Source organism: Pituophis catenifer, unplaced genomic scaffold (genome assembly GCF_029215685.1).
Source record: "Pituophis catenifer annectens isolate HBS135680 unplaced genomic scaffold, rPitCat1.0.hap2 SCAF_3, whole genome shotgun sequence".
Classification (NCBI taxonomy): domain Eukaryota; kingdom Metazoa; phylum Chordata; class Lepidosauria; order Squamata; family Colubridae; genus Pituophis; species Pituophis catenifer.
The window spans coordinates 52,734,579-52,759,449 of record NW_027256883.1 but is presented as its reverse complement, the minus strand read 5'-3'; the positions used below and the strand labels follow the sequence as shown (position 1 = coordinate 52,759,449).

Genomic DNA, 24,871 nt, shown 5'->3' with positions numbered 1-24,871 from the left:
AGCCCCAAAAAGATCATGCAGGGCTGCAGGGCTTTCCAAGTGTGAGAAGAGACAGAGGCAGGAAGTGAGAGAGAGCAACACACACAGACACAGACACAGAGAGTGGGGGAGGGAGAAAGAGAGAGACAGACAGACAGAGAAAGGAATGAGAGAGGAATGAGAGGGAGATAGAGAGGGTGATAGGGAGATAGAAAAAGAAAGACAGATGAGAGAAAGAGAAAGATAAGAGGGAGGGAGGGAGGGAGAGGAAGCTAGAGAAAAAGAAAGATAGATGAGAGAAGAATGGAGAGAGAGGGAGATAGAGAGAAAGGGAGAAAGAGATGGGAGAGAGGAAGGGAGACAGAGAGGGAGTTACCTATTTCCCAAAGAAAACACGGAGCCACAAAACACGGAGCTGGGGGGGGGGTCTGGTCTGAGTGACATTGAGTTGGCCACGCCCACCCAGGTTTTGTGGCTCCCAGTGTTTTGTTTTTTGTGGAAACGGGCCCAAATGGCTCTTTGAGTGTTTAAGGTTGCCGACCCCTGACCTAGGCCTATAATTATTTTTTATTAAGATCTGCTATATTAATAAAAACTTGGAAGTCTGAATAAATTTTCCTTCTTTCTGTCAAGGTCTTTATTATCCTTTTTACTCTCTACAGATATCAAAGGAGACAGAGTCAAGTAACCAGGCTCTGTGTCATGTAGGCTGTATACATAATGACTGGCATGTTGAATCACATCCAGAAAAAAACTGCAGCCTGAAAAGCAGAGGTGTTATATGGGCATCCTGAGTCATTCCTGTCACTACCCATGTCACTGCGCAAATGAAGCTTCTGGGTGATTTTCAAGAGCAGCTCCATGTAGAGTGCACTGCAGTAGTCAAGCTGTCAAATGTTAGTCTTGACGTCATAGAAGCTTTTAAAATTCTTCAAACCATGATATGTATTTGAAAAACTGCACCTTAAACTATAATCTATCTTGAAAGATTGACATTTGTGATTGGGAATGCAATAAATTCTGCTTCACACAAATATCTTGTAGAAAACAGGAATAAAATTTTCAAAGCCTCATTTCCCTCATTCCCATATCTTTCTACTTTGATCCAGAATGCAGTCAGTGATTATGTTTATTTTTTGAGAATTGCTACACAATATCTCAGTACTGGATTATCTCAGCCAACCATGCTTCAAATGTTATTATCATAATTTTCAGTGATAATGTCAAATGGGTTTACTCCTAGCTGTGCTTAGTCATATCTTCCAGGTTATGGAGGTTGAAGTCAACATTTAATTTGTTCAAATGTTCAACAATAACATTTTTTCATCAGACAATTCAACACTTTCATCTTCCAGAAGCAAGTTTAATATGAGGGGGGAGAAAGCACCCTTGGGTGATTTTTTTTTTTTCATTTTTTCTGTCATAATTTCAGCTTTCCTTAGAAAGTTGTTGCTTTTCTATTACCGTAGCTAGCATGTGATCATAACCTTGCCCTGAAGCATTCAACTTACTGCGTTCTGAAATATATCTGAAAGATTAGCAAGATGCAGTACTTACTTAGAATTCAAGGACCAAATGTTGTGTAGGAAATACCTTTCCACATAATAATAGTCAGTAGCTGGTAAAAAAAGCAGTCTTCTTTCATATTGCTAATACTATATAGCCGTGATAGCGAACCTATGGTATGTGTGCCACAGGTGGCACATAGATCCCTCTCTGTGGACAAACAAGCCGTCGTCCCAGTTTAGCTCTGCTGCACATGCGCGTGCGTCCTGCCAGCCAGCTGGTTTTCAGGTCGCTGCTGCACATGCGTGGGGGGGCAGGGAGTATACAGGAGACACATGTGCATGTGCGGGGCGCACATGGGGTGGTCATATGCGTACGTGGGGTGGTCGCATGTGCATGCGGGGGGTCGCATGCACTTGCACAGGGTGCACACATGCATTGTGTTATGGGTGTGTGTGCATACACGCACGCACATTCGCACTTTGGACACTCAGTGCCGAAAAGGTTAGTCATTACTGTTATATAGTATATGTGTGCTATGAATTATGCATCATCACTCACATCAGTTGTAATAATAATAATAATAATAATAATAATAATAATAATAATAATAATAATAATAATAGCAGCAACTTTTTTGTCATTGTACATGTATACATAGTATACCTAGTTGAAGACAAAACTGCCCTTTTATAGCTGCAATCACTTGTGTTTTCCTGCATCATTTGACAAGTCCTAAATACATGTATAATAGACATTTGGCAATGATATGTATTCAGTGTTCTTAAGTGCACCAGTCATAGTCAACCATGCCTTGAGTGTGGTGTCTGGTCATCATATTTTAAGAAAAATTCACAGAAACTGTAGGAGACACAGCAAAGATCAATAGATATGATCAGGGGATTGGAAAATAGTCTTGTAAGAAGAGATTGGAGGAAACTGTATGTTTAGCCCTGTGAAAAGACATCTGAGGTGGGGATATGATAACGTTCTTCAAAAATGTGAAGGGATGTTATCAAGATCAGTTTTCAGTCATTTAAAACTATAGGATATAGTCAGGGTTCTGGACTACAAGACATTTAAAATAGAATAATGATTTTAAAATTACAAGAATAAATGTTTCAATGGAATTTGTGGAAGAACTTCCTAATGATCAGCAGTTTAATAGTAGAATCAATTATCCAGAATGATGTTGAGTGTACTGAATTCAGTGGTTTAAATGGCCCCTTTCAATAGATGATTCCATGTATTGAAGATTAAAAAATATAGATTACTTCCTAAATGCTTTGTTTAAAACTAGTTTATAATTCTAACTCCCCAAACTTTATGTAAAGAGAATAAATATAGTTATAGTACAAGTATGGCCCTTGAATTACTCTTGCCAAAATTAAAAACTTCAAATTAAGCTTTGACTACCACTGTAAGGGCTACATAACTTAAGTTCTGAAACTGAAGACTCTTAATAATGGAAACCTGTCAACAGGACTGAGTTTGTAATAGGGATTTTTTTTAAAAAAATAGTCATACGCCATATGGCATCAAGTTACTGCAAATCAATTATTTAACTATAAATAAGAATATTTGCCTACCATAATAGAATGACAGTATTAGTTCTCAAAAAGCCTCTATCACTTTTCTATCAGAGAACTGCTCAACTATGTTTTAGGTTATTGTATGGTTGTTAAGATTTAAGTCAATAAGGCTTTTTAGGCAGAAATCGATGCTGTAATTTATATTTTAAGTCTACAATTGTATAGATTCTTAAATAATGTCCTCTAGAAAATGAAAAGAGAAGCAGATTATCATTACCAAAATATACATAAATGAATGTATTTGTCAGAAGTTTGCTTTTAAAATTTTATTTTTCTAAGTATTTAAAATTAATATTTATAATTATTGCCAAACACAAAAAGAAGGAAATTCTGTCTTCCCCCCAAATTTGAGTGTATGATAGCCTGAAACTGATTTGTATTGCTTAATGTTTATTTTTAATTAGATATTAAATCAGATATTTTATTTATTTATTTATTTATTTATTTTTAAATTTGTATACCGCCCTTCTCCCTGAGGACTCAGGGCGGTGAACAGCCAAGTAAAAACATAAACTACAAACATTAAAATACAATTAAAATATATATATAAATTTGGCCCCATGATTAAAAACAATAACAAACAATTAAAAACATTTTAAAAAGGGTTAGGCCAGCCCGGCTTGCTGGAAAAAGAAGGTTTTAAGGGCGGAAGGCACCGAGGTCTTGGATTCTCCTTATCTCTGGGGGCAGCTGATTCCAGAGGGTAGGTGCCTCCACAGAGAAGGCCCTCCCCCTGGGGGTCACCAGCCTACATTGTTTTGCTGATGGCACCCCGAGGAGGCCCTCTCTGTGGGAGCGCACAGGTAGATGGGAGGCCGTCGGTAGCAGCAGGCGGTCTCGAAGATAACTAGGTCCTATGCCATAGAGCGCTTTAAAGGTGATAACCAACACCTTGAAGCGCACCCGGAAGACCACTGGGAGCCAGTGCAGCTCACGCAGGAGAGGTGTTGTATGGGACCGCCATGTGGCTCCCGTGACTATCCGCGTGGCCGCATTCTGGACCAGTTGGAGCCTCCGGGTGCTCTTCAAGGGGAGCCCCATGTAGACAGCGTTGCAGTAGTCCAGGCGAGAGGTGACGAGGGCATGAGTGACTGTGCACAGGGAATCCCGATCAAGAAAGGGCCACAACTGGCGAATCAGGCAAACCTGACAGAAGGTTCCCCTGGCTACAGCCGTCAGATGTTCCTCCAAGGACAGCTGTGTATCCAGGAGGACTCCCAGATTGCGCGCCCTCTCCGCGGGGACCAAAGACTCGCCCCCGATAGTCAGTGATGGAGTCAACTGACTATATCAGGATGCCGGGAACCACAGCCACTCAGTCTTGGAAGGGTTGAGCTTGAGCCTGTTCCTTCCCATCCAGATCCGCACAACCTCCAGGCACTGGGACATCACTTCAAGGGCATCGTTGGGGTGGCCTGGGGTGGAGATGTACAGCTGGGTGTCATCAGGGTACTGATGGTACTTCACCCCAAAGTCACGGATGATCTCGCCCAGCGGCTTCACATAAATGTTGAACAGAAGGGGCGAGAGGACCGACCCCTGAGGCACTCCACATATAAGTGGCCTCGAGGTTGATCTCTGCCCCCCTGCCAACACGAACTGCAACCGGTCTGAGAGAAAGGAGGAGAACCACCGTAACACGGTGCCCCCCATCCCCAACTCTTCCAACCGGTGCAGCATGATACCATGGTCGATGGTATCAAAAGCCGCTGAGAGGTCTAACAGGGCCAGAACAGAGGAGCAACCTCTGTCCCGATTAGATATTAACAATATCTATAATGGTATGACATTTATGATGGCAGTGTGAATGCTGAGAAAATATGACAAAGTAATATTTAAGTTTTAGAACATTCCTTAACTCTGGTTTCCACGTATTGTTATGCCACAACTCTTTGTCATCCTTAATAATTGGTTATGCTCCATGAGATGCTAGGAATTATAGTTCAGTAACATCTGGCTAGCCACAAGTTCCTGATTCCTGCTTTAGGGCATACTCATGATGTCTATAAATTCAGACTATAAAACAACCTAATGGTATCATCTAAACCTCCTGGATTATACTCCTTCACAATGTTGGTAATGGAAATGAAAGGTCTAAATGCTTTCCATTAAAATATATGGGGGAAAAAGACTTGAAAAATGAAGAAGCTTTCAAGCCTTTTCCAAGATTGCATATTAAAGTTGCTAAATCTAAGGATAAGAACGAGAAGGTGGGGGAGGTAAGCCATTCAATTGTTTGTCTTCTTTAGCCTAAATCAATAGAATCCTTGACTAGTTTTATGCTTGAGTATTTAAACCATTTATAAGGGAATCTGTAAAAATCTTTGACAGTGGGTGGGGTTTTGCGGATTTTATTTTAGTGCAGTTCTGGCATCTGTTTTAAAAGGCTGGGACCTTCCACTACCGTAGTGGTGCTGCAGCTACAGTGATGGTACTAATGCTGGGAATTGAAGAGAAGATAGGAAATGATAAACACTGCCTCCATCTACTAACAGAAACAATATGACTGGAATTCCCACTCTGTGAAATGGACAATCAGGATACAAGAGTAAATCTTAATAATAAAGACCCATCTCTCAAGTACCATCTCTACTACCTAATGACTGATATAATCTATTGCACAGCTATTATTTATATCTGTGTCTGACAGTTATTTCTCAGTCAAGTCTCTTCTGCACAAATTGTCAATTACTCATTATTGAACAACAGCTCTAAGGTTGACAGCTATGCTGATATTGTCCAAAATTGCAGCTATGGATTGAAAAAGAAACAAGAAAAGTAAAAGATACTTTTTTGCTCCTCAAATATGGTACTGACATATCATCACAGAATAATGACATCTATCTCAGGAGTACAAATGGATAAAAAGTTGTAAAATGCAAATTGAAAGAGTCATATTAATATTAGGATGCAGCTGATGAAAAGCAGTGTCTGGGTACAGATCTTATAGTTAAGTAATAATTATAGTTAAGTAAGATAATGTAAGCTTCCATACTTATGCTACTGTGCATTCTGAAGCACCTCTTTCAAATAATTTTTGAACTATGGAAGGAATAAAATAAAAATAATAATTAATGCTTGGAATGGTGGCACATCAAAATATCATCTTTAAAATTGACATTGCTTTATTTTGAAGTTTCAATACTGTTCAATTAACAGCACAATGCAATAATCCTAACTCAAAGGAAAAGATGCAATACAATTCTTCCTCAATTTTTATAGATTTATTATATGTTATATCTGATATTTTGAAGATAACCTGTTGGACTAGCAATGTGAAATTTAAAATTTATGAGGCTTACAGCATTAATAAGAGCCTGGTGGCGCAGCAGATTAATAGCCTGTTATTATCATTCAGCTGCCTGCAATTACTGTAAGTTCGAATCTCACCAGGCTCAAGGTTGACTCAGCCTTCCATCCTTTCTAAGGTAGGTAAATTGAGGACCCAGTTTGTGGGGGCAATAAGCTGACTTTGTATAAATATACAAAAGTATGAAGGCTATTGCTTAACACATTGTAAGCCGTCCTGAGTCTCTGGAGGAGGGCGGCATATAAATCAAATTAAAAAAAAAAAAATAAGAAAGAATGCCCATGGAAGAAAAATATGTGGATTTGATTTAAAGTGACTAAAGTATTAAAACTGTACTAGAAACTTATTAAAAGTTTAAGTTCTCATAACATTCCATAAAAGCATGCTTACTAGATTTCAGACCAAAAACCCCCCAAATTCCCTCATAATTAACTGTTTGTTTCATATTCTTCTTTGTTGGACTGAATGCACAGAAAAAAGGAATTCACTACTTAACTGAAATGGAGGCTAAACCTCTTTTCAATGCCAGAGTTTTAAATTGAAAGAAGACAATAGTTAGTCATTTAATTTTTATATACTCAGAATATTTACATATATGAAAATGATAGAAACTCACATAGATTGAATGTATCAGCCAATATTAGTATAAAATATATTCTTTTTATATTCTGAAAATGTATGGAGATAAGATTTAATTAAATGGGGGGTGGGACTGAAATACAAGCTAAAACACAATTCCAAATTGATGTTCCAAAATTCTTTAAGCAAGATCATAGAATGAACTGTCCATATTTTATATAATTAATAAAGATTGCAATAGTAAATGAAATTATGTTTCCAAAAGCTAACAATTTGCTTTTGAGGATCACATTAAACATTAGCAGCTTGTTCCAGAAAATTGTACATAATTGTTTTTTTAAGAACGCTTCTTAAATTCATGATGCCATGTATTTATTTTCAAGCTGCCAGAACTGTAATTGAAGTGGATTGAATCCAAATAAAGTTAAAACAGAAAGCAACATTCTAATTTTATATTTCTTCTAGATGAAATGATAAATGGAGGTATAAATTGTAAACAAAGCAGTCCTAGGCAATAATGTACTAAAATTTGTGCTTACTTTCTTTCTGCCTTCTCCCTCTATCTATCAGAGGAAATAAAGATTTTTATGTGACAGAACTGATGTATTGATCAATAACCCAACAACAATCATTTACACAGAAAAGTTTAGAAGAGTTCCAAGAAACTGCATTAACCATGCCAGATAGTTACAGCAGAATCAATAGACAGACATTGCACTTAGTGAAGAACATAAAGTACAGCTACATTTTTCTTACTCAGAATGAATACAGATTAAAGAAACAATCAGCTGGGAAAGTCTATTGCTTCAGAGTCCCTTGGAATGATTGTAGATGTGACAATCTTGTCCCCACCATTTAAAAATGAGACTTCTGGAAACTGATTTACTTAACTAAAGTTCAACGATACCCCACCTTAACTATAACGAAAGAAGTGTTCTTATATTTTATTGTTGAATTACTTTACAATCTATATCATTAACAATGAAAGGATAAGGCATTACGTACATTTAAAAGGCAATATTACAGATTATTTCTATTTTAAGAAAAAAGATAGTGGAAAATGCACTTTTAAAAAATCACTGTAAAAAAAGTTGCCTTATCTCATCTTATGCAGTCCTTCACAATTTTTAATTTTTACTTCTGGTAATAGAAATACAATGTGCAGGGGAGATTCCATGTAATTAAGCATTATCATAAAATAAATCTAAATAGCCCACCTATTTGTCACTATGGAATTCCTTCTTTGCTAATTAGCAATTGGTATGGCGGACTGGAGGCTATTTTTTTTTTCAACTACCCACTGAGAGCACAGTAAATCCTATGGGCAGGACTTGGGATAAAAATAATCTGAAGCAGGGAATATAGGTTTTTATTTTCTTTTAACTGCCAACTGACCCTGTATATTATTTTTCCCATAATAATTATTTTTAGCCAAAAGAGTTCAAGTACAAGATTAATTAATTAATTAATGGTATTTATATGGCCAACTATCTCACAAACAACTCTGAGTGGTGTACAACTATACAACAAAACAACAATTAAAATTAATCATTGTAAAAATATAAAAAAATTAAAATGAAAGACTAAAAAAAATTAAAATATATAAACCACAGAGAGAGTAAAACACCAGCTAGAAATAGTTGAACTTCCTTAAATAATGAAAAATAAGACAAAAATCCTTGCCAATGAAGGTAAATATATGTGTCCCAGGATAATGTTGCAGGATCCAGTGTGAGTTGGTCACCGGGACCAAAATCAATACCCTAATTAACAACTAAAAACTATATACAACCAGGCACCATTTACATATAACATGTAGAATAGCCCAGTGCACATATTCTAGAGAAAGAGAAGTTCCTTGATGGGCTCTAGCATGAACAAGTTTGGAAGAATAAACCTTTGGTGCTGGTGATCGACTCAGATTAGATCCTGCATAAAAATTTGTATCACTGGAGGAAAAGCATCTGTGTAGCATTTGAGGATTTCCAAAATATTTAACTTAGATCATTTTGCTGTATCTCTTACTGCAATTCTGCAGCATATTATTAATCTTATCATATTGAAGATTGAGGCTGAAAGGCTACTTGGCCAAACACTATTTAGTGAACATTCCTTCTTCTTTCCTAACTTGATTATAATCTAATTTAATTTTTAAATTTCCTAGCATCTCATCTGATTACCTGAAATAATGGTGATTAAATCCTTAGTTGCAAGAGAGATTAGTTATAGAAAACACAGTTGCAAAGGATAAAGTAATGAAGCACCCTTGAACTCATACCACTGCAATAAGCAATTACCTTGTAAAAGTAAAGAAACCACCCACATAAGAGAACTATAGCTTTGTTCTTTATTTTCAAAGACTAAGTACTGAAATCCTGCACATAATACCTGAGTGCTCTACATCAAAGGGTTTTCGTATTCGTCTGCCATTTAGTTTAATTAGAGATAATGCAAACATGGATTTAAACTGTGCTGAATTAGGAAAGATCCCCAGAAAACACTGTCAAAGAATTAATCAATTCTGTTTTAATCTTGTACATCTTCCCCAACAACACAATACCTGACTGGTGCACCTCTGCTTTGTGCAGGCTTTAACAGAACGGTCACGGTACTGTCCGTTTGATTTGAAGGTGTTTCCAACTCATAGGGTGGCATAGAAGGTGCTAGACAAACAAGAACACATGAAGCAGACTCATTTAATTTTTCCCTTTCATATCATTTGGATCTTAAAACAGTCTTCCTAAAAATAGTGCTTACAGCAGAGCAGTGGTGGGTTCCCCCCAGTTTGGACCAGTTCGCAAGAACCAGTAGTAAAACCGGCAGGAGGTTCCGCCCACCACCCCGGATGTCATCATGGGCGATCTGCGCATGCAATCCTATTGCGAACTGGTAGTAAAGGTAAGTAGAACCCACCCCTGCAGCAGAGCCACATACCCAGAGCATTCTAAATTTCCTTCTCTTTGATGAACTTGTCAGCCTACTGACAACCATACAGCTTCTGTGACAGGATATCCTTCTATGTCAGAATATTCAGTAATGAGATCCTGAATGATCCTGAGTTTATACAAGCTTGCACTGCAGCATTTATCAATTTACATTGATCTTTAATCTATTAATTTAACAAGTTAATGCCTTGTAAGCTGCCCCGAGTCTCCAGAGAAGGCGGCATATAAATCAAAATAAAAATTAAAAAAATAAAATAAATAATTTAGGAATTATTCTGTTTTTTGGACATCAAAATAACTTGTTGGTAGTCAGGACTGAACTAAATAAAATTTTTAATTTATATTCCCTAAGATGATCTCCATATTCCACTTCTGTCATGGCATGGTGCTTTAGGTTTTCATCTTTTTTATGTCCTAATTTGCATCCAGATTTTTCACATATTTCTTCTGAATTGAATGATAATATGTGCAGCCATAAAACAGAATCAAATTGTTGGGTATCTCGTTGATATCCTCAATTTCACGGAGCAGATACCAAGGATGAATATTTTTTTTCCTAAAAATAAGTCTTTCCTTAACCTAGGAAAGCCAAGATGCAGTCATAAAATTAAGTCACATGGAGATTTGACTTATGACTGCAGCGACTTATGACCATAATTCCAGGCTCAGTTGTGATCGTAAATCGAGATCTACCTGTATAAAATTGGCATCTTTTAATACTTGTGCTAGCTGTTTCTTTAGAACCAGCTTCAATGCAGGCAACTTTATTCTATTGTTTTTGTGCTGCTCTGGATACTCAGCTATTCTTTCCAATTTCTCTTGTTTTTATTTGCTTTGATGTTTCTCAGGATAAGGCAAAGGACAGGGTGCCTGGTTTGGGAATAAAACAATTCAATAGCTATGTTGGCTTCCAATCCCCCTGGTTTGCCTCTTCAGTCTGAGCTACTTCTGGCAAGATTTTGATTTCTTTGACCTGGGTAGATCTTTGTAGGCTTTTTTTCAATTCTACTTCTGTGAATGCTTTATTTCATTTTATAAAGCAATGTTGAACTGCTAACCTCTGTTCTGTTATTTCTGATTTTGGATGCATTATTTTCATATATCCTCTTCTCACTGGACTTTATCTTTAATAACAGATTATTATTTTTTGTTTTATTTTCTTGTATTATTATTACTATCTCTTTTATTCATTAAACCTGAAACTCAGTCAACTGAACCTTTAAAAATGTGTCACAAATATGATTGATTGGTGCTAATGGTTGCTGCCAGCATCCTAGGTATCGACCAAGTATCTTTTTAAAATGTATGATGTTCCAAGTAGTGCAGTTTTTTGCATTTCTGCTGGTGTTATTGCAGGAAGCCGTAATTTCTTTATGTATTTTTTAAAATTCTTGGACATGGTGCCAAGTGCCCTGATGACAGTGGGTATCACTATCACATGTTTCATCCATAATTGCATAGTTTCGATGGTCAGGTCATGATATTTCGTTATTTTTTTCTAGTTCTTTTTCTTCAACTCTGGTATCTCCTGGTTGTTGTTGTTGTTATTGTTGTTGTTATATTATTTACTTTATTCATTAAACATGAAAATCAGTCAACTGAACATTCAAAAATGCATAACTATTGTTGTTGTTGTTGTTGTTGTTGTTGTTGTTGTTATATTATTTACTTTATTCATTAAACATGAAAATCAGTCAACTGAACATTCAAAAATGCATAACTATTGTTGTTGTTGTTGTTGTTGTTGTTGTTGTTGTTGTTGTTATTATTATTATTATTATTATTATTATTATTATTATTATTATTATTATTTCTTGTTTTCAATCTCTATTTATTTGCTTTCCTTCCAGTAGTCCTGCAGTTTCTGGCCCTTGTTGCTCAGCCAATAATCCTGAGTCGTATAATCCATTTGTCATCAGATTTCCAAGAACTCCAACACGTTGCACAGACCTTGTTGACGACTGAACTGGCATGGGTTTCTACATCTCATCATATTGTTTATGGAAGATATGCTCTTTGTCTGGCTTCTTTGTTGATACCTGTCTAATATGACTGAACCTCTGACATAGCTCTCATCCTCCTCAGAGTACCCCACGACCACATCAAAGGCACCTCACTGAAGGCAATTATAATGGTTAATTATTATGGTTATTATTATTATGGCTGGTTGCCCACCCGGACAGATGTTTAGACTGAATTTGGTTCTTTTATCCAATACCTGAATCCTTCTTAAGGACCTGGGATAGTCAGATATTGTTTAAATTGTTATTGTTGTGGCTTATTAAATGTATATGGCCACCTATCTCAGTTGCATATTTTTCTGGACAATATACATGGTTAAAACACATGCTAAATAGAAAATGGCTGTTATATATAAATAATCTAAAAATTATTAGAAATGTGAACATTTACCAAAAGGCCATTTTAATAACCTAGTATGAGATGAAAGTTTTTATGTCTGATCAGTTTAGTTTGTCTCAACATTTTAAAAATGAGTTTTAATATAATATACTCATACCAATACTATTTTGTAAGCAAAAGGATGTGTGCAGTAATGTTTAGATAACATTGTTTAGAAATGAAATATGTTTTAACTGCTTTAATTTAAATATGCTCCTGACATCCATAATAAAATTGTAAAATTTAAGTTAAACAATTTAAATGAATATAACACTTATCATAATGGCAAGGTTGCTGATTATAAATAATACCTGATATCTTTGTGGTAAATTGACTTGTTACAGGTGGTCCAAAGCCTTTGGCTGTACTAGCCCGGATAGTGAAAGAATAAGTAGTTCCAGGATGCAGTCCAAAAAACAAATAATGTGTTTCATTCCCGTGCTTTAGAACCCGTCCACTTTGGTTTGATAAATCTATTTCTGGGTCAAAGGAGCTGACAGCCTTGTATGTGATCTACAAAAGAATACCAATATCATCAGAAGTTGGAAAAGGATTGCATAATTATTCAATATATCCTTTAGATGACTGCAATGTCAGACACCTTCTGATAAGTTATTTTACTCTTAAGAACTTCATGTCTGAAATACAATGATAGAACACAGATTTAGCCAAAATATTGTGAGGGTTTGTTTGTTTTTGTTTTTTTTGTAGCCTCAGGGTTTAGAGATATCAAGTTTATAATTTTAAAGGCTATAATTCAGATTGAAGCTAATACTTTTAACTTGTCTGCTCCCTCCTCCCCTTTTAATTTTCTTTTGGTTTGGAAGAAAATTAGTAACTGATAGAAGGATTGAATGGTGGGATCCTTAGTGCTCTTTGAGTTTTGCTGTTTTCTTCCAGAATTTTATTACCAAACTAGGCAACATCATCAATGCACATCTGCAAGAAAACAACCACATTCAGAGATCACCTAGGACCCCATAAATGAATATCTGTTTGTTAGGTATACACAAAAATGCAAACTGACCAAAAATATATGTGAGAATGATGATGATGCTGTGAAATACTTTGATGACAATTGCACTCAGCACTTTTCTTAATTGATACTATGCTGGCCACTCAACAATCAACTAAAGGCAAAAATTTAATCTGCTTGAATAATTCAAAAAGACTGGGACAGAAAAGGGAGACCCGCGAACTACCAAAATTCTATCACCTAGGTTCTAGTCAATATCCAAGTATCTCATTGAGAGAGGAACTCTCAAAAGATCTGTAAATATCTGAATTGGATAGGTGATTCACTTCTGGTACAGTAAAATGCCACTACTGTGCTTTCTGATTTTTCCTGCATTCCTAATCATGCCATCCAGTCTAAGCCAATACTATTGTTAAGGAATTACCAGAAAGTTCTGATGCTATATATGTAGGTTAAACAAACAAGCAAAAAACCCCAGGAACAACAAACTAATGGCAAGTGGCAAGATAACATTCCAACCATGGCTTGTAGAACAGACATAATACTTGCAAATACTATTCTTAAAATAGCCATGTTTTGTTTGAAAGTTGTAACAAAATGTATGCTTTGTTCAACGCTCAAAACAAAACACTCAGAACAAACATTTTTTTCAAGATTATAAGGATTGACTGATAGTACAGTACTGAGTTCTGACAGCTCACAACATTTTGTTTCAGCTACAAACTGTTTCTTTGGAGGCAATTCTTGCATAATATTTTCCCCATTATATTTCATATGCTGTTTCTCATTCTGTTTTGAAAGTTTATGAACTTAGATAATCTAGATCACTTTGTTGAAGTGATCTCACCCTTGAAGTAATGTTCATGTCTCAGGTTACCCCTGAATAAATATTTCAAAAAACACAAAAAGTGGAAGCTATAGAGAGACCTTTCACAGAACCCTAGATAAGAAAAGCTGGTCTAGAAATAAAATAAATCACAGGAAGAATAACTTTTTCATTACCCACACAATTTTATTTTTCTAATCTACTCAATTTTAGAAATATATTTTTCCACAGTAAATTATTATCTTCTTTTATAATAAAACAGTGTTTTATTAACATCTCTTTCTGAAAATGAAGAAAAAACATAAATGTCAAACTAATTCAGTCAAGTAAGAGATTTGACAGTGATTATAGGTTGACAACAAAATATGTACAATGCTTTGTCAGTATATTTACGCAAGATATCTTAGGGCAGAGGTGTCCTATAGTTCTTTTGTTAGATTAACAAATAACATGATTTTGTTGAATTTGCATTTTAATAAACGAAAGGTTCTTCTTATTTTTTTCTTCATAAAACTGTAAAAATGCAATAGTGGGCATAAATTAATTTGGGAACAGAATGAGATGAGATGGAGAAAATCTGTGTATGTATCGAAGTAACAAAGGGGTGTAATGATAAACAGATTTGCCTAGAAAGTAGAGTTGAGGCACTCACTGCAGTTATCAGAAAAAATATTATAGAAGTATAAGCAGCACTGGTATCCTAAGTACCAAAAATCAACACCTTAATGTTGAGATTAATCAACAAAAATCAACATCTAATGTAGAGATTAATATGTGCCATATTATATTTTTCCTCTGTAATTTTCTAATGTCTAATTAAAATGCTAAAGTAGAATGAGTGTAATTAAAACCTGAATTGTGAATCAATAGGAAAAATCATCAGATATATAAGAAAAGTACTTTATGATATTGATTGAAATCAAGCCTATAGTTAAATATATAACATACTTCATATAAAGTGATCACTCCATATGTTTGTACTGGCTCCTTCCACTGAAGAAAAATCTTCTCCTCAAAAGTATTTCCCTGGATAGATTCAAGTGGAACAGCACTTGGAACTAATGAATAAAATAAAAGAATAAGATGTTTAGCAAAGTACACTGTAATTTAGGAACACTGAAGTTTCATTTTAAGATTACAGAAATCGTTTGGCAGAGTACTAATAAGATATATTCAAATAGTTCTAAAGTAACAATGGTTTTCAGTGGCAAAATAACTTCTGAAGAGTTCTGTCCATTAAACAGTTTTAATCAAACAGTTAAAATCATGTAGTTGAGATATATATATAGTAACTCTTCTATTGATATAACCACCATGTGTATGTGTGTAATTTATATGCTAGGAAGTGGAGTGGAGGCAAAGAGGAAACAGAAGGGAAGGGAGATTTTCCACTGCCAGCTTCCCACAAAGAAATTCAGTGAGAAAGCCCACAGGATGTCGCTCCCATGTCCACATGGTCATTCTATTTCTCTATTTAGGTAAAAGAAATCTCTCTGAAATATTGACACATCAGTCATGGGTTGTCTAGTTCATATTAAATGCTAGAAACATTACATTTTAAAACTTACCATCTTCATCAGTTTGTACCACAATTTCTTGACTTTCTTTTCTTCCTTCAGGATTCATAAGAATAAGTTTGACACTGACATTAGTGTAGGGGGACAAATTAGTAATGGTGTGCTGAGGGTGTGAATTGTCAGTATCCCAGCTCACTTCTTCTCTAACTTGCTCCTGTCCACCAGTTTGATAACGGTAATGGACTGTAAGGTTATATTTATGGCAACGCGTCACATTGTAGCCAAATGGCTCCCAGGTAATGGTAATTTGCCAGGATTTGATCTCTACAACTTCAAGCTTTCTTGGACCATGCACGGGATCTGAAAAGAAAAGGAAGGCAAACATTTTAATGTGAGAGTTTGAAGATATGAAATGACTTTGCTTGGACCCTTGTATTAGTATGAAATTACTTAATTTAAATTTTCCAGTCTGTTCTTTGGATAGGAACATATATAGTTTCTGTTTCTCTAAACACTTAATTACAATTCTCAGATTAATTTTTTTACATGAATAATGTGATAGAATATAAATGGTTAAAAAACAATTTTAGAAAAATGTTTACAGTAAAATTTTTACTGTAACAGAAATTAAGTAGAAAACATATAAGTGTTTACATATACAAGAAAATTCATGTAAATTTTTGCACAAACTCAGAAAAAATGAACATCCAAGCAAGATAAAGTAAGAATACTAGAAATTTAATATAATATAAATATAAGATAAGATTAAATTAAATTAAATTTCAAACCTAGATAGATCCACCAATTCTTTTTAAACACTACCACATAAATATTTTGGCCTTCTATGTAACTATTTAACTTATTCTTGTTAAGAATATGTCCAACTAACCTTGTTTATGGATCATTCTACATAAAGTATACAGCAACCAAATATTCAATTTTAAAATCAAAGATAGTTTCTCTGAAGAATTTAGCTCTATGTTAGGCAAGACAGATTGCAATACCAATAACTTAAAGTACTAGCTGTGGGAAATTTAAAATTATATTTTAATTGTACATCATGGCTTTCTTTATACATACAGCTCAAATAATGACACAGCTTAAAATTTTTCCTGATACCTCCAACTAGCAACAGGGAGACAGCAACAAGAACTATGTTTAATTTTGTTATATTAAAGTCATTGTTATGATGACAGTGTCATAGAGATTTAAAAAAAAATAACTTTATGACAGTTCCTGCATTGATTCTTCCACGAAAACCATTCTTTTTTTGTTTATGCTGTCCAAGTAGTTATAGTCAATGGATGTTTAAACTACTTTTGCCTTATATTATGCTATGGGGTGGAACTTGCTTTGTGTATCTATAAAACTACTGCATAGAATGGAGTCAATGGAGTTATACAAATGTAGCAGAATAATCTGATTTTTTTATTTCAAATGAAAGTACTCAAGAAGATAAAAGAGAATTTCCTTGTTTATTTATCTGTATACTAAGATGAGTTTTAACGAGCCAGAAAGTGCTTATAATAAATAGATTACTATGCATGTTCCAGCTCATGTTTATTAATCAATGTATTTTCACCAAGAATGTTCTAAATAATTGCCACAAGAGTCTACTACTTCTGAGTGGCATGAATCTCTGCAAACTTGCAATATTGTTCTAAAATACTTCTGCAAGAATATCATGGTTATCTACTCTTCATATTTACATTTATTGTTTTCAGCAACCATTTTTTATTCTATGAGGTTTTTGAGCTTAAATACATTTTACTTTCTATCATTTCCAGTTCCAGTAATCTGTCTGGCATATGTTTGGTGAAAATCATTGTATAATTCTCATTTCAATTCCTTTTATTGTCCTATTTGGCTCTGATCTCGCAAAATTTTCATGAAAATCACCATAATCACTGATGGTCCTAATCCTTCTTAAGTGAAAAAGAAATTTAGCTTTTGGAAAAATGAAGGTGTCAAGTATATATGTTGAGTTACTACTGAATAAGCAATGAGCATGCATAGTCAGCATGAGAACTCAATTCTGCCCACCTTTCTGTTGTTAGTTACACAGGAAGAGAGATGAAAATGAGATCAGCACCTCCAATTCAACAATGATATTCAAATTGCCTCTCTGTGTGTTGGCTTTCAAGTGCTTTCCTATTCCACTGTGCATACAGAGGAAGGAGGTGGTCATTGCACAAGCGAAATTCCTGGAGGAAAACATTTGAAACATACCCTGAAATTTTAGATCCCTACAAAACTTAGTCCATATAAAAATTCTCCCCATCAACCTCAGATTCTATATGAGAGAAAAGGAACAATCCTTCAACAGTACAGGGGTTATTCCTTAGTTTGCATACTCATTTACTCATGAGGATTCTGCAGTTAAAAGCTGCTTATGTTCATGCAAGAAAATTGTTATGTCCTTATAAGGACAGCCGCCGGGGATTGGCTAATTCTCTGGCGGGAAATTCAAAATGCTGTCTCTGGGCGGTCCGACTTGCCGGGAGCGCTTAAAAGGAGAGCTCCGGCAGCGCAGCCACCAGTCTTATTCTCATTCAATAAAAGTGCTAAATGGACCACGCTGGTCGTGTCTTCTTTTCCTGCGCCTGATCTAACACTGGCGACGAAGGATTCAAAAGTACTGCAGCGAGAACCTCGTGGCACACCGCTACCCAACTAAGAGCTGAACCGAGCTGAAGTCATGAAGACAAAGCCACCGAAGCCATGGCGACATCGCAAGCCGCACTCGTATCGCTAGCAGCTTTCAACCCCGGGAAGGAGAAGTGGAGGTCCTACATGGTCTGGTTTTGCCAGTTCCTGAGGGGGAACAACTACCAGGACCTCAACGATGACCGAAAAAGAGCCCTCTTCCTGGCACATTGAGGATCCGAAGTGCTGGAGATGGCCATCGACCTCGTGGCACCAAGGGAGATCGAGGAGATGTCTTGGACTGATCTCCAGGAGGTGCTACAAGAACACTACGCACCAACGGGAACTCCGGTCGCCAACCGATTCACCTTCCATCAGAGGGAGCAGAGGGAAGGAGAATCAATCAAAGACTTTGTGGCCGCCCTGCGCCAAATCGCTGCCAACTGCAAGTTTGATAATGTGGACAAGGCCATCAGCGACCGCATTGTATTCGGCATGAGGGACAGGGCTCTCCAAAAAAAGTTCTTAAGCAGAAAGAAGTTATTGCTTAAGGACGTCTTGGAGGAAGCCACAGCTGCCGAGACGTCTGAAAAAGCGGCAGCTGCGATGCTGAAAGCTAAAGCGGTCCACAAAATTCAGAAGACTCCCCAAAGTTCCATGTAGTAAAAAATTTTAGAACACACCCTTGTTGCAGGAGATTAATTTCTCTGTTCTATTGACCAAGACTGAATACCATGAGGCTGCAACTACCTCTATATTGTCTCTGGAATAGGTAGAATGAAAAGAAAGTGGAATGTGCCTTAAGTGGGCTGTTTGAAACTGAATGAGTTATAAGAAGTAGTTAAAACATTGTAATACTTTCATAGAAAAGCAAAATAACAAAATCAATGTATCAGCCCATAAGAAAGAAAGTGTGATTTAGTTGTGTTACATTCTAAATCTCTCTCAAAAGCAGTTTCCTGCTAGTTAATTGTATATTGTATATTGTATTTGTATGCAATATACAATATTTTGTATATTACATGATAAATTTTACATGATATATTTGTTTTCTCCTGGAATTTTATAGACGGAAGAAGAGATTATAAAGCTGGGTCCTCCCCAATTTATAACAGTTTGATTGAAAGAGTCATGGAGCATAGCATGTTAATCTATTATAAATTGGTCAGAATGGTGTGAATCACATTACTATCCAGGACCACTGATTCACTATAAGAGGTCAATATTGCTTCCGTAAGCACAAAATCTGTGGTGCTTAAAGCTTTCTCTGGTAGCTTTTTGCTCTTCACCTGATGGCACCTGGAATATTTTTTTATGCTGCTCTCTTTCTGCCAATTTCATCTAGGTATCAAGCAGTGAAATCTGACAGCTGCAGTTCACAATCTTGGGTACCAACTAGTGTAGTTGTAGCCTCTGGCACTTGAGCATCGAATTTAATCAATGGTCCTCATTTCCTTGACAGTCAGTAACATGTGCTTATTGTTTCTTTTCCAGAGAACAAAGAAAAAACTGACTGATAGGATCAATTTCTATTGCAGGTTCAATTCACAGCTCATTTCTCTGGAACTTCATACTTTATCTCCTATTACATCTACTGTGCTTTTTCAAAAACTCAATTTCAGAATCCATGAGGCGTAATTTTAGGATCTTGTCATTAATAATCAAAAACTTGGATTAGAAGCAAAGCCCAGGGTGTAATGATTTTTTCCTGCCTGATGTCTTATCACAAACTTCAGGAGGCTTGTGAAAAAGAATCATAAAAATAAAAAGACAATGTTATGGCTGTATATGTCTGTTTTACAGTTTATACAGTGTTCTGCACTATTTGGATAGAAGACTTGGACATGTTCAAGGCCAACTCCTCTAAGGCCCAAATCTTTCAGCAAACTAATGAGGTAAAGGTAAAGAATCTCCTCGCACATATGTGCTAGTCGTTCCCGACTCTAGGGGCGGTGCTCATCTCAGTTTCAAAGCCGAAGAGCCAGCGCTGTCCGAAGACACCTCTGGGGTCATGTGGCCAGCATGACTAAATGCCAAAGGTACATGGAACACTGTTACCTTCCCACCAAAGGTGGTCTCTATTTTTCTACTTGCATTTTTTACGTGCTTTTGAACTGCTAGGTTGGCAGAAGCTGGGACAAGTAACGGGAGCTCACCCTGTTACGCGGCACTAGGGATTCGAACTGCTGAACTGCCAACCTTTCAATTGACAAGCTCAGCATCTAGCCACTGAGCCGCCGCATCTAATAGATAATAATCTAATAGATAGATACAATTTAATCTGTGTTAAGCTTGTGTTGCAAGGCATTAGTGACTCCTAATTTTCTAACACAGTTTGGGTTGTGTTAGATTTTCCAGCTATATTAAATCACTTCCCCCCCCACTCCTTTTGCTTGTCCATTCCAGCACCAAAAATTATAACAGACATCTGAAATTGTGAGAATACACTACATGCTATTAAAAAAAGATAATCATTCAAATTAGAAATAGAACTTCTATTGTTACTGTATTAATTAAACATGATAAAAATAGGTCATTTTTAAAAATGATAAATTCATAATACACTGAGCAAAATATGCATATAATAAGTAATTCCGTGTACTTAAATTATGCTCTGTGAGAAAATTATAGCTGTGAAGAAAATACTGCCTAATATATACATTGATATATTAATTCTAAATGGCAAATACTTCATTTGCTGGAATTCTTGTATTACCACTAATTTCATCATAATAAATCTTGCTAAGGAGAATTCTATGAGTGTCATGCCTATAAAAAAATCATTCTTGGTTCAAGCAGTTGCTATTAAATAATAAAACCAATACAATTTTCCTCCTTTTATTTATTCCCCAAATGCGGTTTATGCTTTATCATACTTTTAACTGATTTGTTTGGCATCATATCTCTCCCAAGTTAGAAACAATAAGCATTTTCCAGTCAGTATTATTTCATAACTCTGCATTGTTTTTTTAACTTTTAACTTTTTCATTCTTTTCTGTCAAATACCTGAGAGGTAGCACGTACACACACACACACACACACACACACACACACACACACACACAGAGAGAGAGAGAGAGAGGGGGGGGGGAGGGAGGGATTGTGTTTGGAAAGCAATCAGTGAACAAAACAAAAAATAATGCAGAAATAAGCAAATTACCTCATACCTAAATAAACAAAGCTAGTCTATGAAGATGTCAATGAAAACAATTGATTTCTCTCAATAAATGAAACATTATGTAGACTGCCTGATGGTGCTGATTGAAAGATAGGATATAAATCTATAAAGTAAACAATTTTAATAAAAATTGAGAAAAATTTGCAATATATGTTAGAAAAAACAATGGAAACTTGTAGATGAACATCATATGAATAGATGTCAAATTATAAAACATGACATTTAAGAGCCTTTGAGGGATTATAAAAACTATTTTGAATTTTTAAAAATGTTTTCTTTAATTTTGTTCTGAATAGCTCTTTTTTCATCATTTCATTTTTCATCTTTTTTCATCATTATTTTTAATCAGCCATCCTACATGAGGGGTAAACTGCACTGAGGGGCAGTGAATCTTAATTCTATCTACACTTGTTTAAATTGTGTGACAATGTTTTAGGAACCATCATTATTAACAAGTGCTAAATAAAGACGGGATATTATTAATTAAAGATTTTCAATCACTTGGATGAGCCGGCTTATTTATAGCTCATCATCTTGAAGCTAGGCTTGTATTCTAAAACCTTCACTTTTTTACAGTATCACTGGTGAATTGGCAAATGCCTTAGATTTAATATTTAAGCGTGACAGCTCTTCTAAGAACCCAGTCTATGGCATGAGATATAATAAGCCTCTAAAAAGGCATAACCTTTATGGTACATTAAACTAAACAGGCTTTGCAGGAAAATAGCCAATATTGTTTCAATTCTTTCATTATACCTTTCAAATTATCACCTAGTTCCACCACTTTAGAAAAAGCCAGATCTCAGTGGGACAAATCTTTCTGGCATAATAAATCATTGGCTTCATTAAGCTTATCCTTGGTCAGTAGCAGCATAATCCTTTTGTATTAATATTCTTCTGTAATAGCACAGAGGTAACTCAGATTTTTGTTTCCTTTCTTTCTTAAAGTACTAGTCCAGTCTTCTTCTATGTCACACTGCCTTCTTCAAAATTTTCAGAAAGAGTGCAAGTTATCTGGCTTAGGAAAATCTTGGTTTTAATTTTCTGAGAGCGTTCAGGAGCAATGTTTTTTACATATAAGAAAAATAAAAATTGAGACTCTTTGCTCAGTCTGATTTAAAATGTAATTGCTAAAATTATTTAGAGATCAGAACCAGATTCTTATTATTGCCATTTTGAAAAGTAAGAGATTTAAATTGTAACATATTTTTTCATTTGTGCAACAATCCATTAAACATGCTTAAGATATTTGAAATCAATACAAGAAACACTTAACACAGTGTTGGATTGCAGCCAGAGGATGTATTAATTTTGTGCATCAGAAGCCACTGAATGTATTCTGTAAAGCTTTCTCAATAATTCATCTGGCCAACTGAAGAAATTAGCAATCATTCATTTAAAAAAATAAACACATTCAATACTCTATATGATAGAATATATTCTTTAACACGGATAGCTGCCTTTAGATGTAATTAATCTGGATCAAGTAATTATCTAAATTATAATATCCAGGAAAAGTATTTGTATTGATAATTTAAAGGGGTATTTACATTCACATTATGCAATTCTCTTTTAGGATAAGTAATGTTGTCAGAGTTCAGAAAAAGAGTAAGAAATCATAGGCCAAAGAAATTAAGTAGAGATTAAAAAAATAAAAGGAAACATTGCTAAAACTAGTGATAGCAATCCAATTTACTATACCTCGCTAAATCTTTTTAAACATCTTTATTTCTGTTACATCCGTAAAACATATCCATTGTTTTGCTATTTAAACTTCTTGTTTCTCTTGTTTTTGAGGATCTCATAAATTCCATTCAGCCATGACTTCTTTGGTTTTTTCCTATCTCTCAGTCTATTTAATCTTCTTTCTGATCCAGATTTTGCAATTCTATTCTTATTAATTCTCTCTGAATGATCAAGCCCTCTTGTTTTGTTTTGTTTGTTCAGTTTTATATTCAGTGCATATTCATTCAAACCTTCCTTCTTAATCCTCTCTATTCCTTTGTTTCTACATACAATTCCCACTGTACTCAACTTACTTTCATGTTTTCCTGATGTACATTACTCTCATTTCCATATAATAGAAGCATGCTGTTATAAAAAGTCCATTTTGTTTAATGTTGCAAGCATTTATTCCTTGCAACAGACCATATACTTTACTTTACTTTTACTTGATTTGTATACCGCCCTACTCCCGAAGGACTCAGGGCGGTGAACAGCCAACGATAAAATACATACATACAAAATTTAAAAAACAGAAATAAAATCAAATTAAATAGTTTGGCCCAGACAGATTAAAACCCCAATCAATTTAAAACAAATTTAAACTTTAAGGAGTAAAAATATTAAAAATTAAAAAATTAAAATATTAAAATTGTTTAAAAGAGGGGGAAAATTAGGCCAGGCCCGCCTGGTGAAATAAAAAGGTCTTTAGAGCGCGGCGGAAGGCGCAGATTACTTTTCTATCAACGTTTGCATACCTTAACATTTCTCGATATATTTTTTCTCAATAGCTATCTTTCTACCAAGGTACATAAATTATCTACTTGTTCTAGGTTTTCATTACATGCATAATCTGCAATTGTCTCCTCCATTTTCATCATCACAATGGTTTTTGATACAGGTAGTCCTTAGTTAAACATATTCAGTGACTGTTTGAAGTTACAATGGGGCTGGACTTTTTTAAAACCAGTCCTCAAAGTTCTGGATGACCCAGAAAGAATGTTAAACTTACCTGAATGTTTGTTCTATGTGTGCTATGGGAGAGACCAAGAATTAGTTAATTCTGTCTTGTTGGCCAGAGACTGAGTTGCAATTTCTTTGGCCATGTCCCTTCTGCCCGGCTGAGCTCCAGTTTTTCGATGACTTCGCCCTGGAGAGGACGTAGCCAGTACGATGAAATCGACCACACCTGGACACTGAACCCATAAGGAACCAGGGTAGGATTGGACTCTCCCACTGCGCACATAGAACAAATGTTCAGGTAAGATCAATGTTCTTTCTCCCGTGCGCTGCTTGGAGAGTCCAAGAATCGAATATACCCAAGCTAAAAATCCATAGGGCGGGGAGCCGATTGGTCCAGGGTCCCCTCTACAGGAAGAACTCTCCACCACACTCCCGAACGCCGCCTCAGATGAGGCAAACATGTCCAATTTGAAATTCCTGATAAATGGTGAAGTAGAAGCCCAAGTTGCTGCTCTGCAAATCTCCTGAATGGAGGCTTGCGTAGCCCAAACGGCTGTGGTGGCTGCGCTTTTGGTCAAGTGGACCGTGATGCGGCCTGCTGTAGGCCTGGCCTGATGTTCGTAGGCCAGCACAATGCACAGCTTCAGCCAGTGCCCAATGGTGGATAGGGTCATCTTCTTTCCCATGGACCTGAGTTGAAATGAAATAAACAATGATTCTGTCCTCCAGAAG

The 24,871-nt window shown here is 35.7% G+C and overlaps 1 protein-coding gene across 3 annotated transcripts in view; it reads right to left on the bottom strand.

Annotated features, from left to right (window-relative positions):
* PTPRM (protein tyrosine phosphatase receptor type M) overlaps positions 1-24,871 on the bottom strand; it is a 480,156-nt gene that overhangs the window by 180,834 nt on the left and 274,451 nt on the right. For all 3 annotated transcript variants that reach the window (XM_070940620.1, XM_070940621.1, XM_070940622.1), the window contains exons 8-11: positions 15,682-15,990; positions 15,062-15,171; positions 12,623-12,824; positions 9,527-9,629 (exon numbers count right to left, since the gene is read on the bottom strand). In XM_070940620.1, the coding sequence (XP_070796721.1) occupies positions 9,527-9,629; positions 12,623-12,824; positions 15,062-15,171; positions 15,682-15,990 (724 nt within the window). The remainder of the gene's footprint in view (positions 1-9,526; positions 9,630-12,622; positions 12,825-15,061; positions 15,172-15,681; positions 15,991-24,871) is intronic.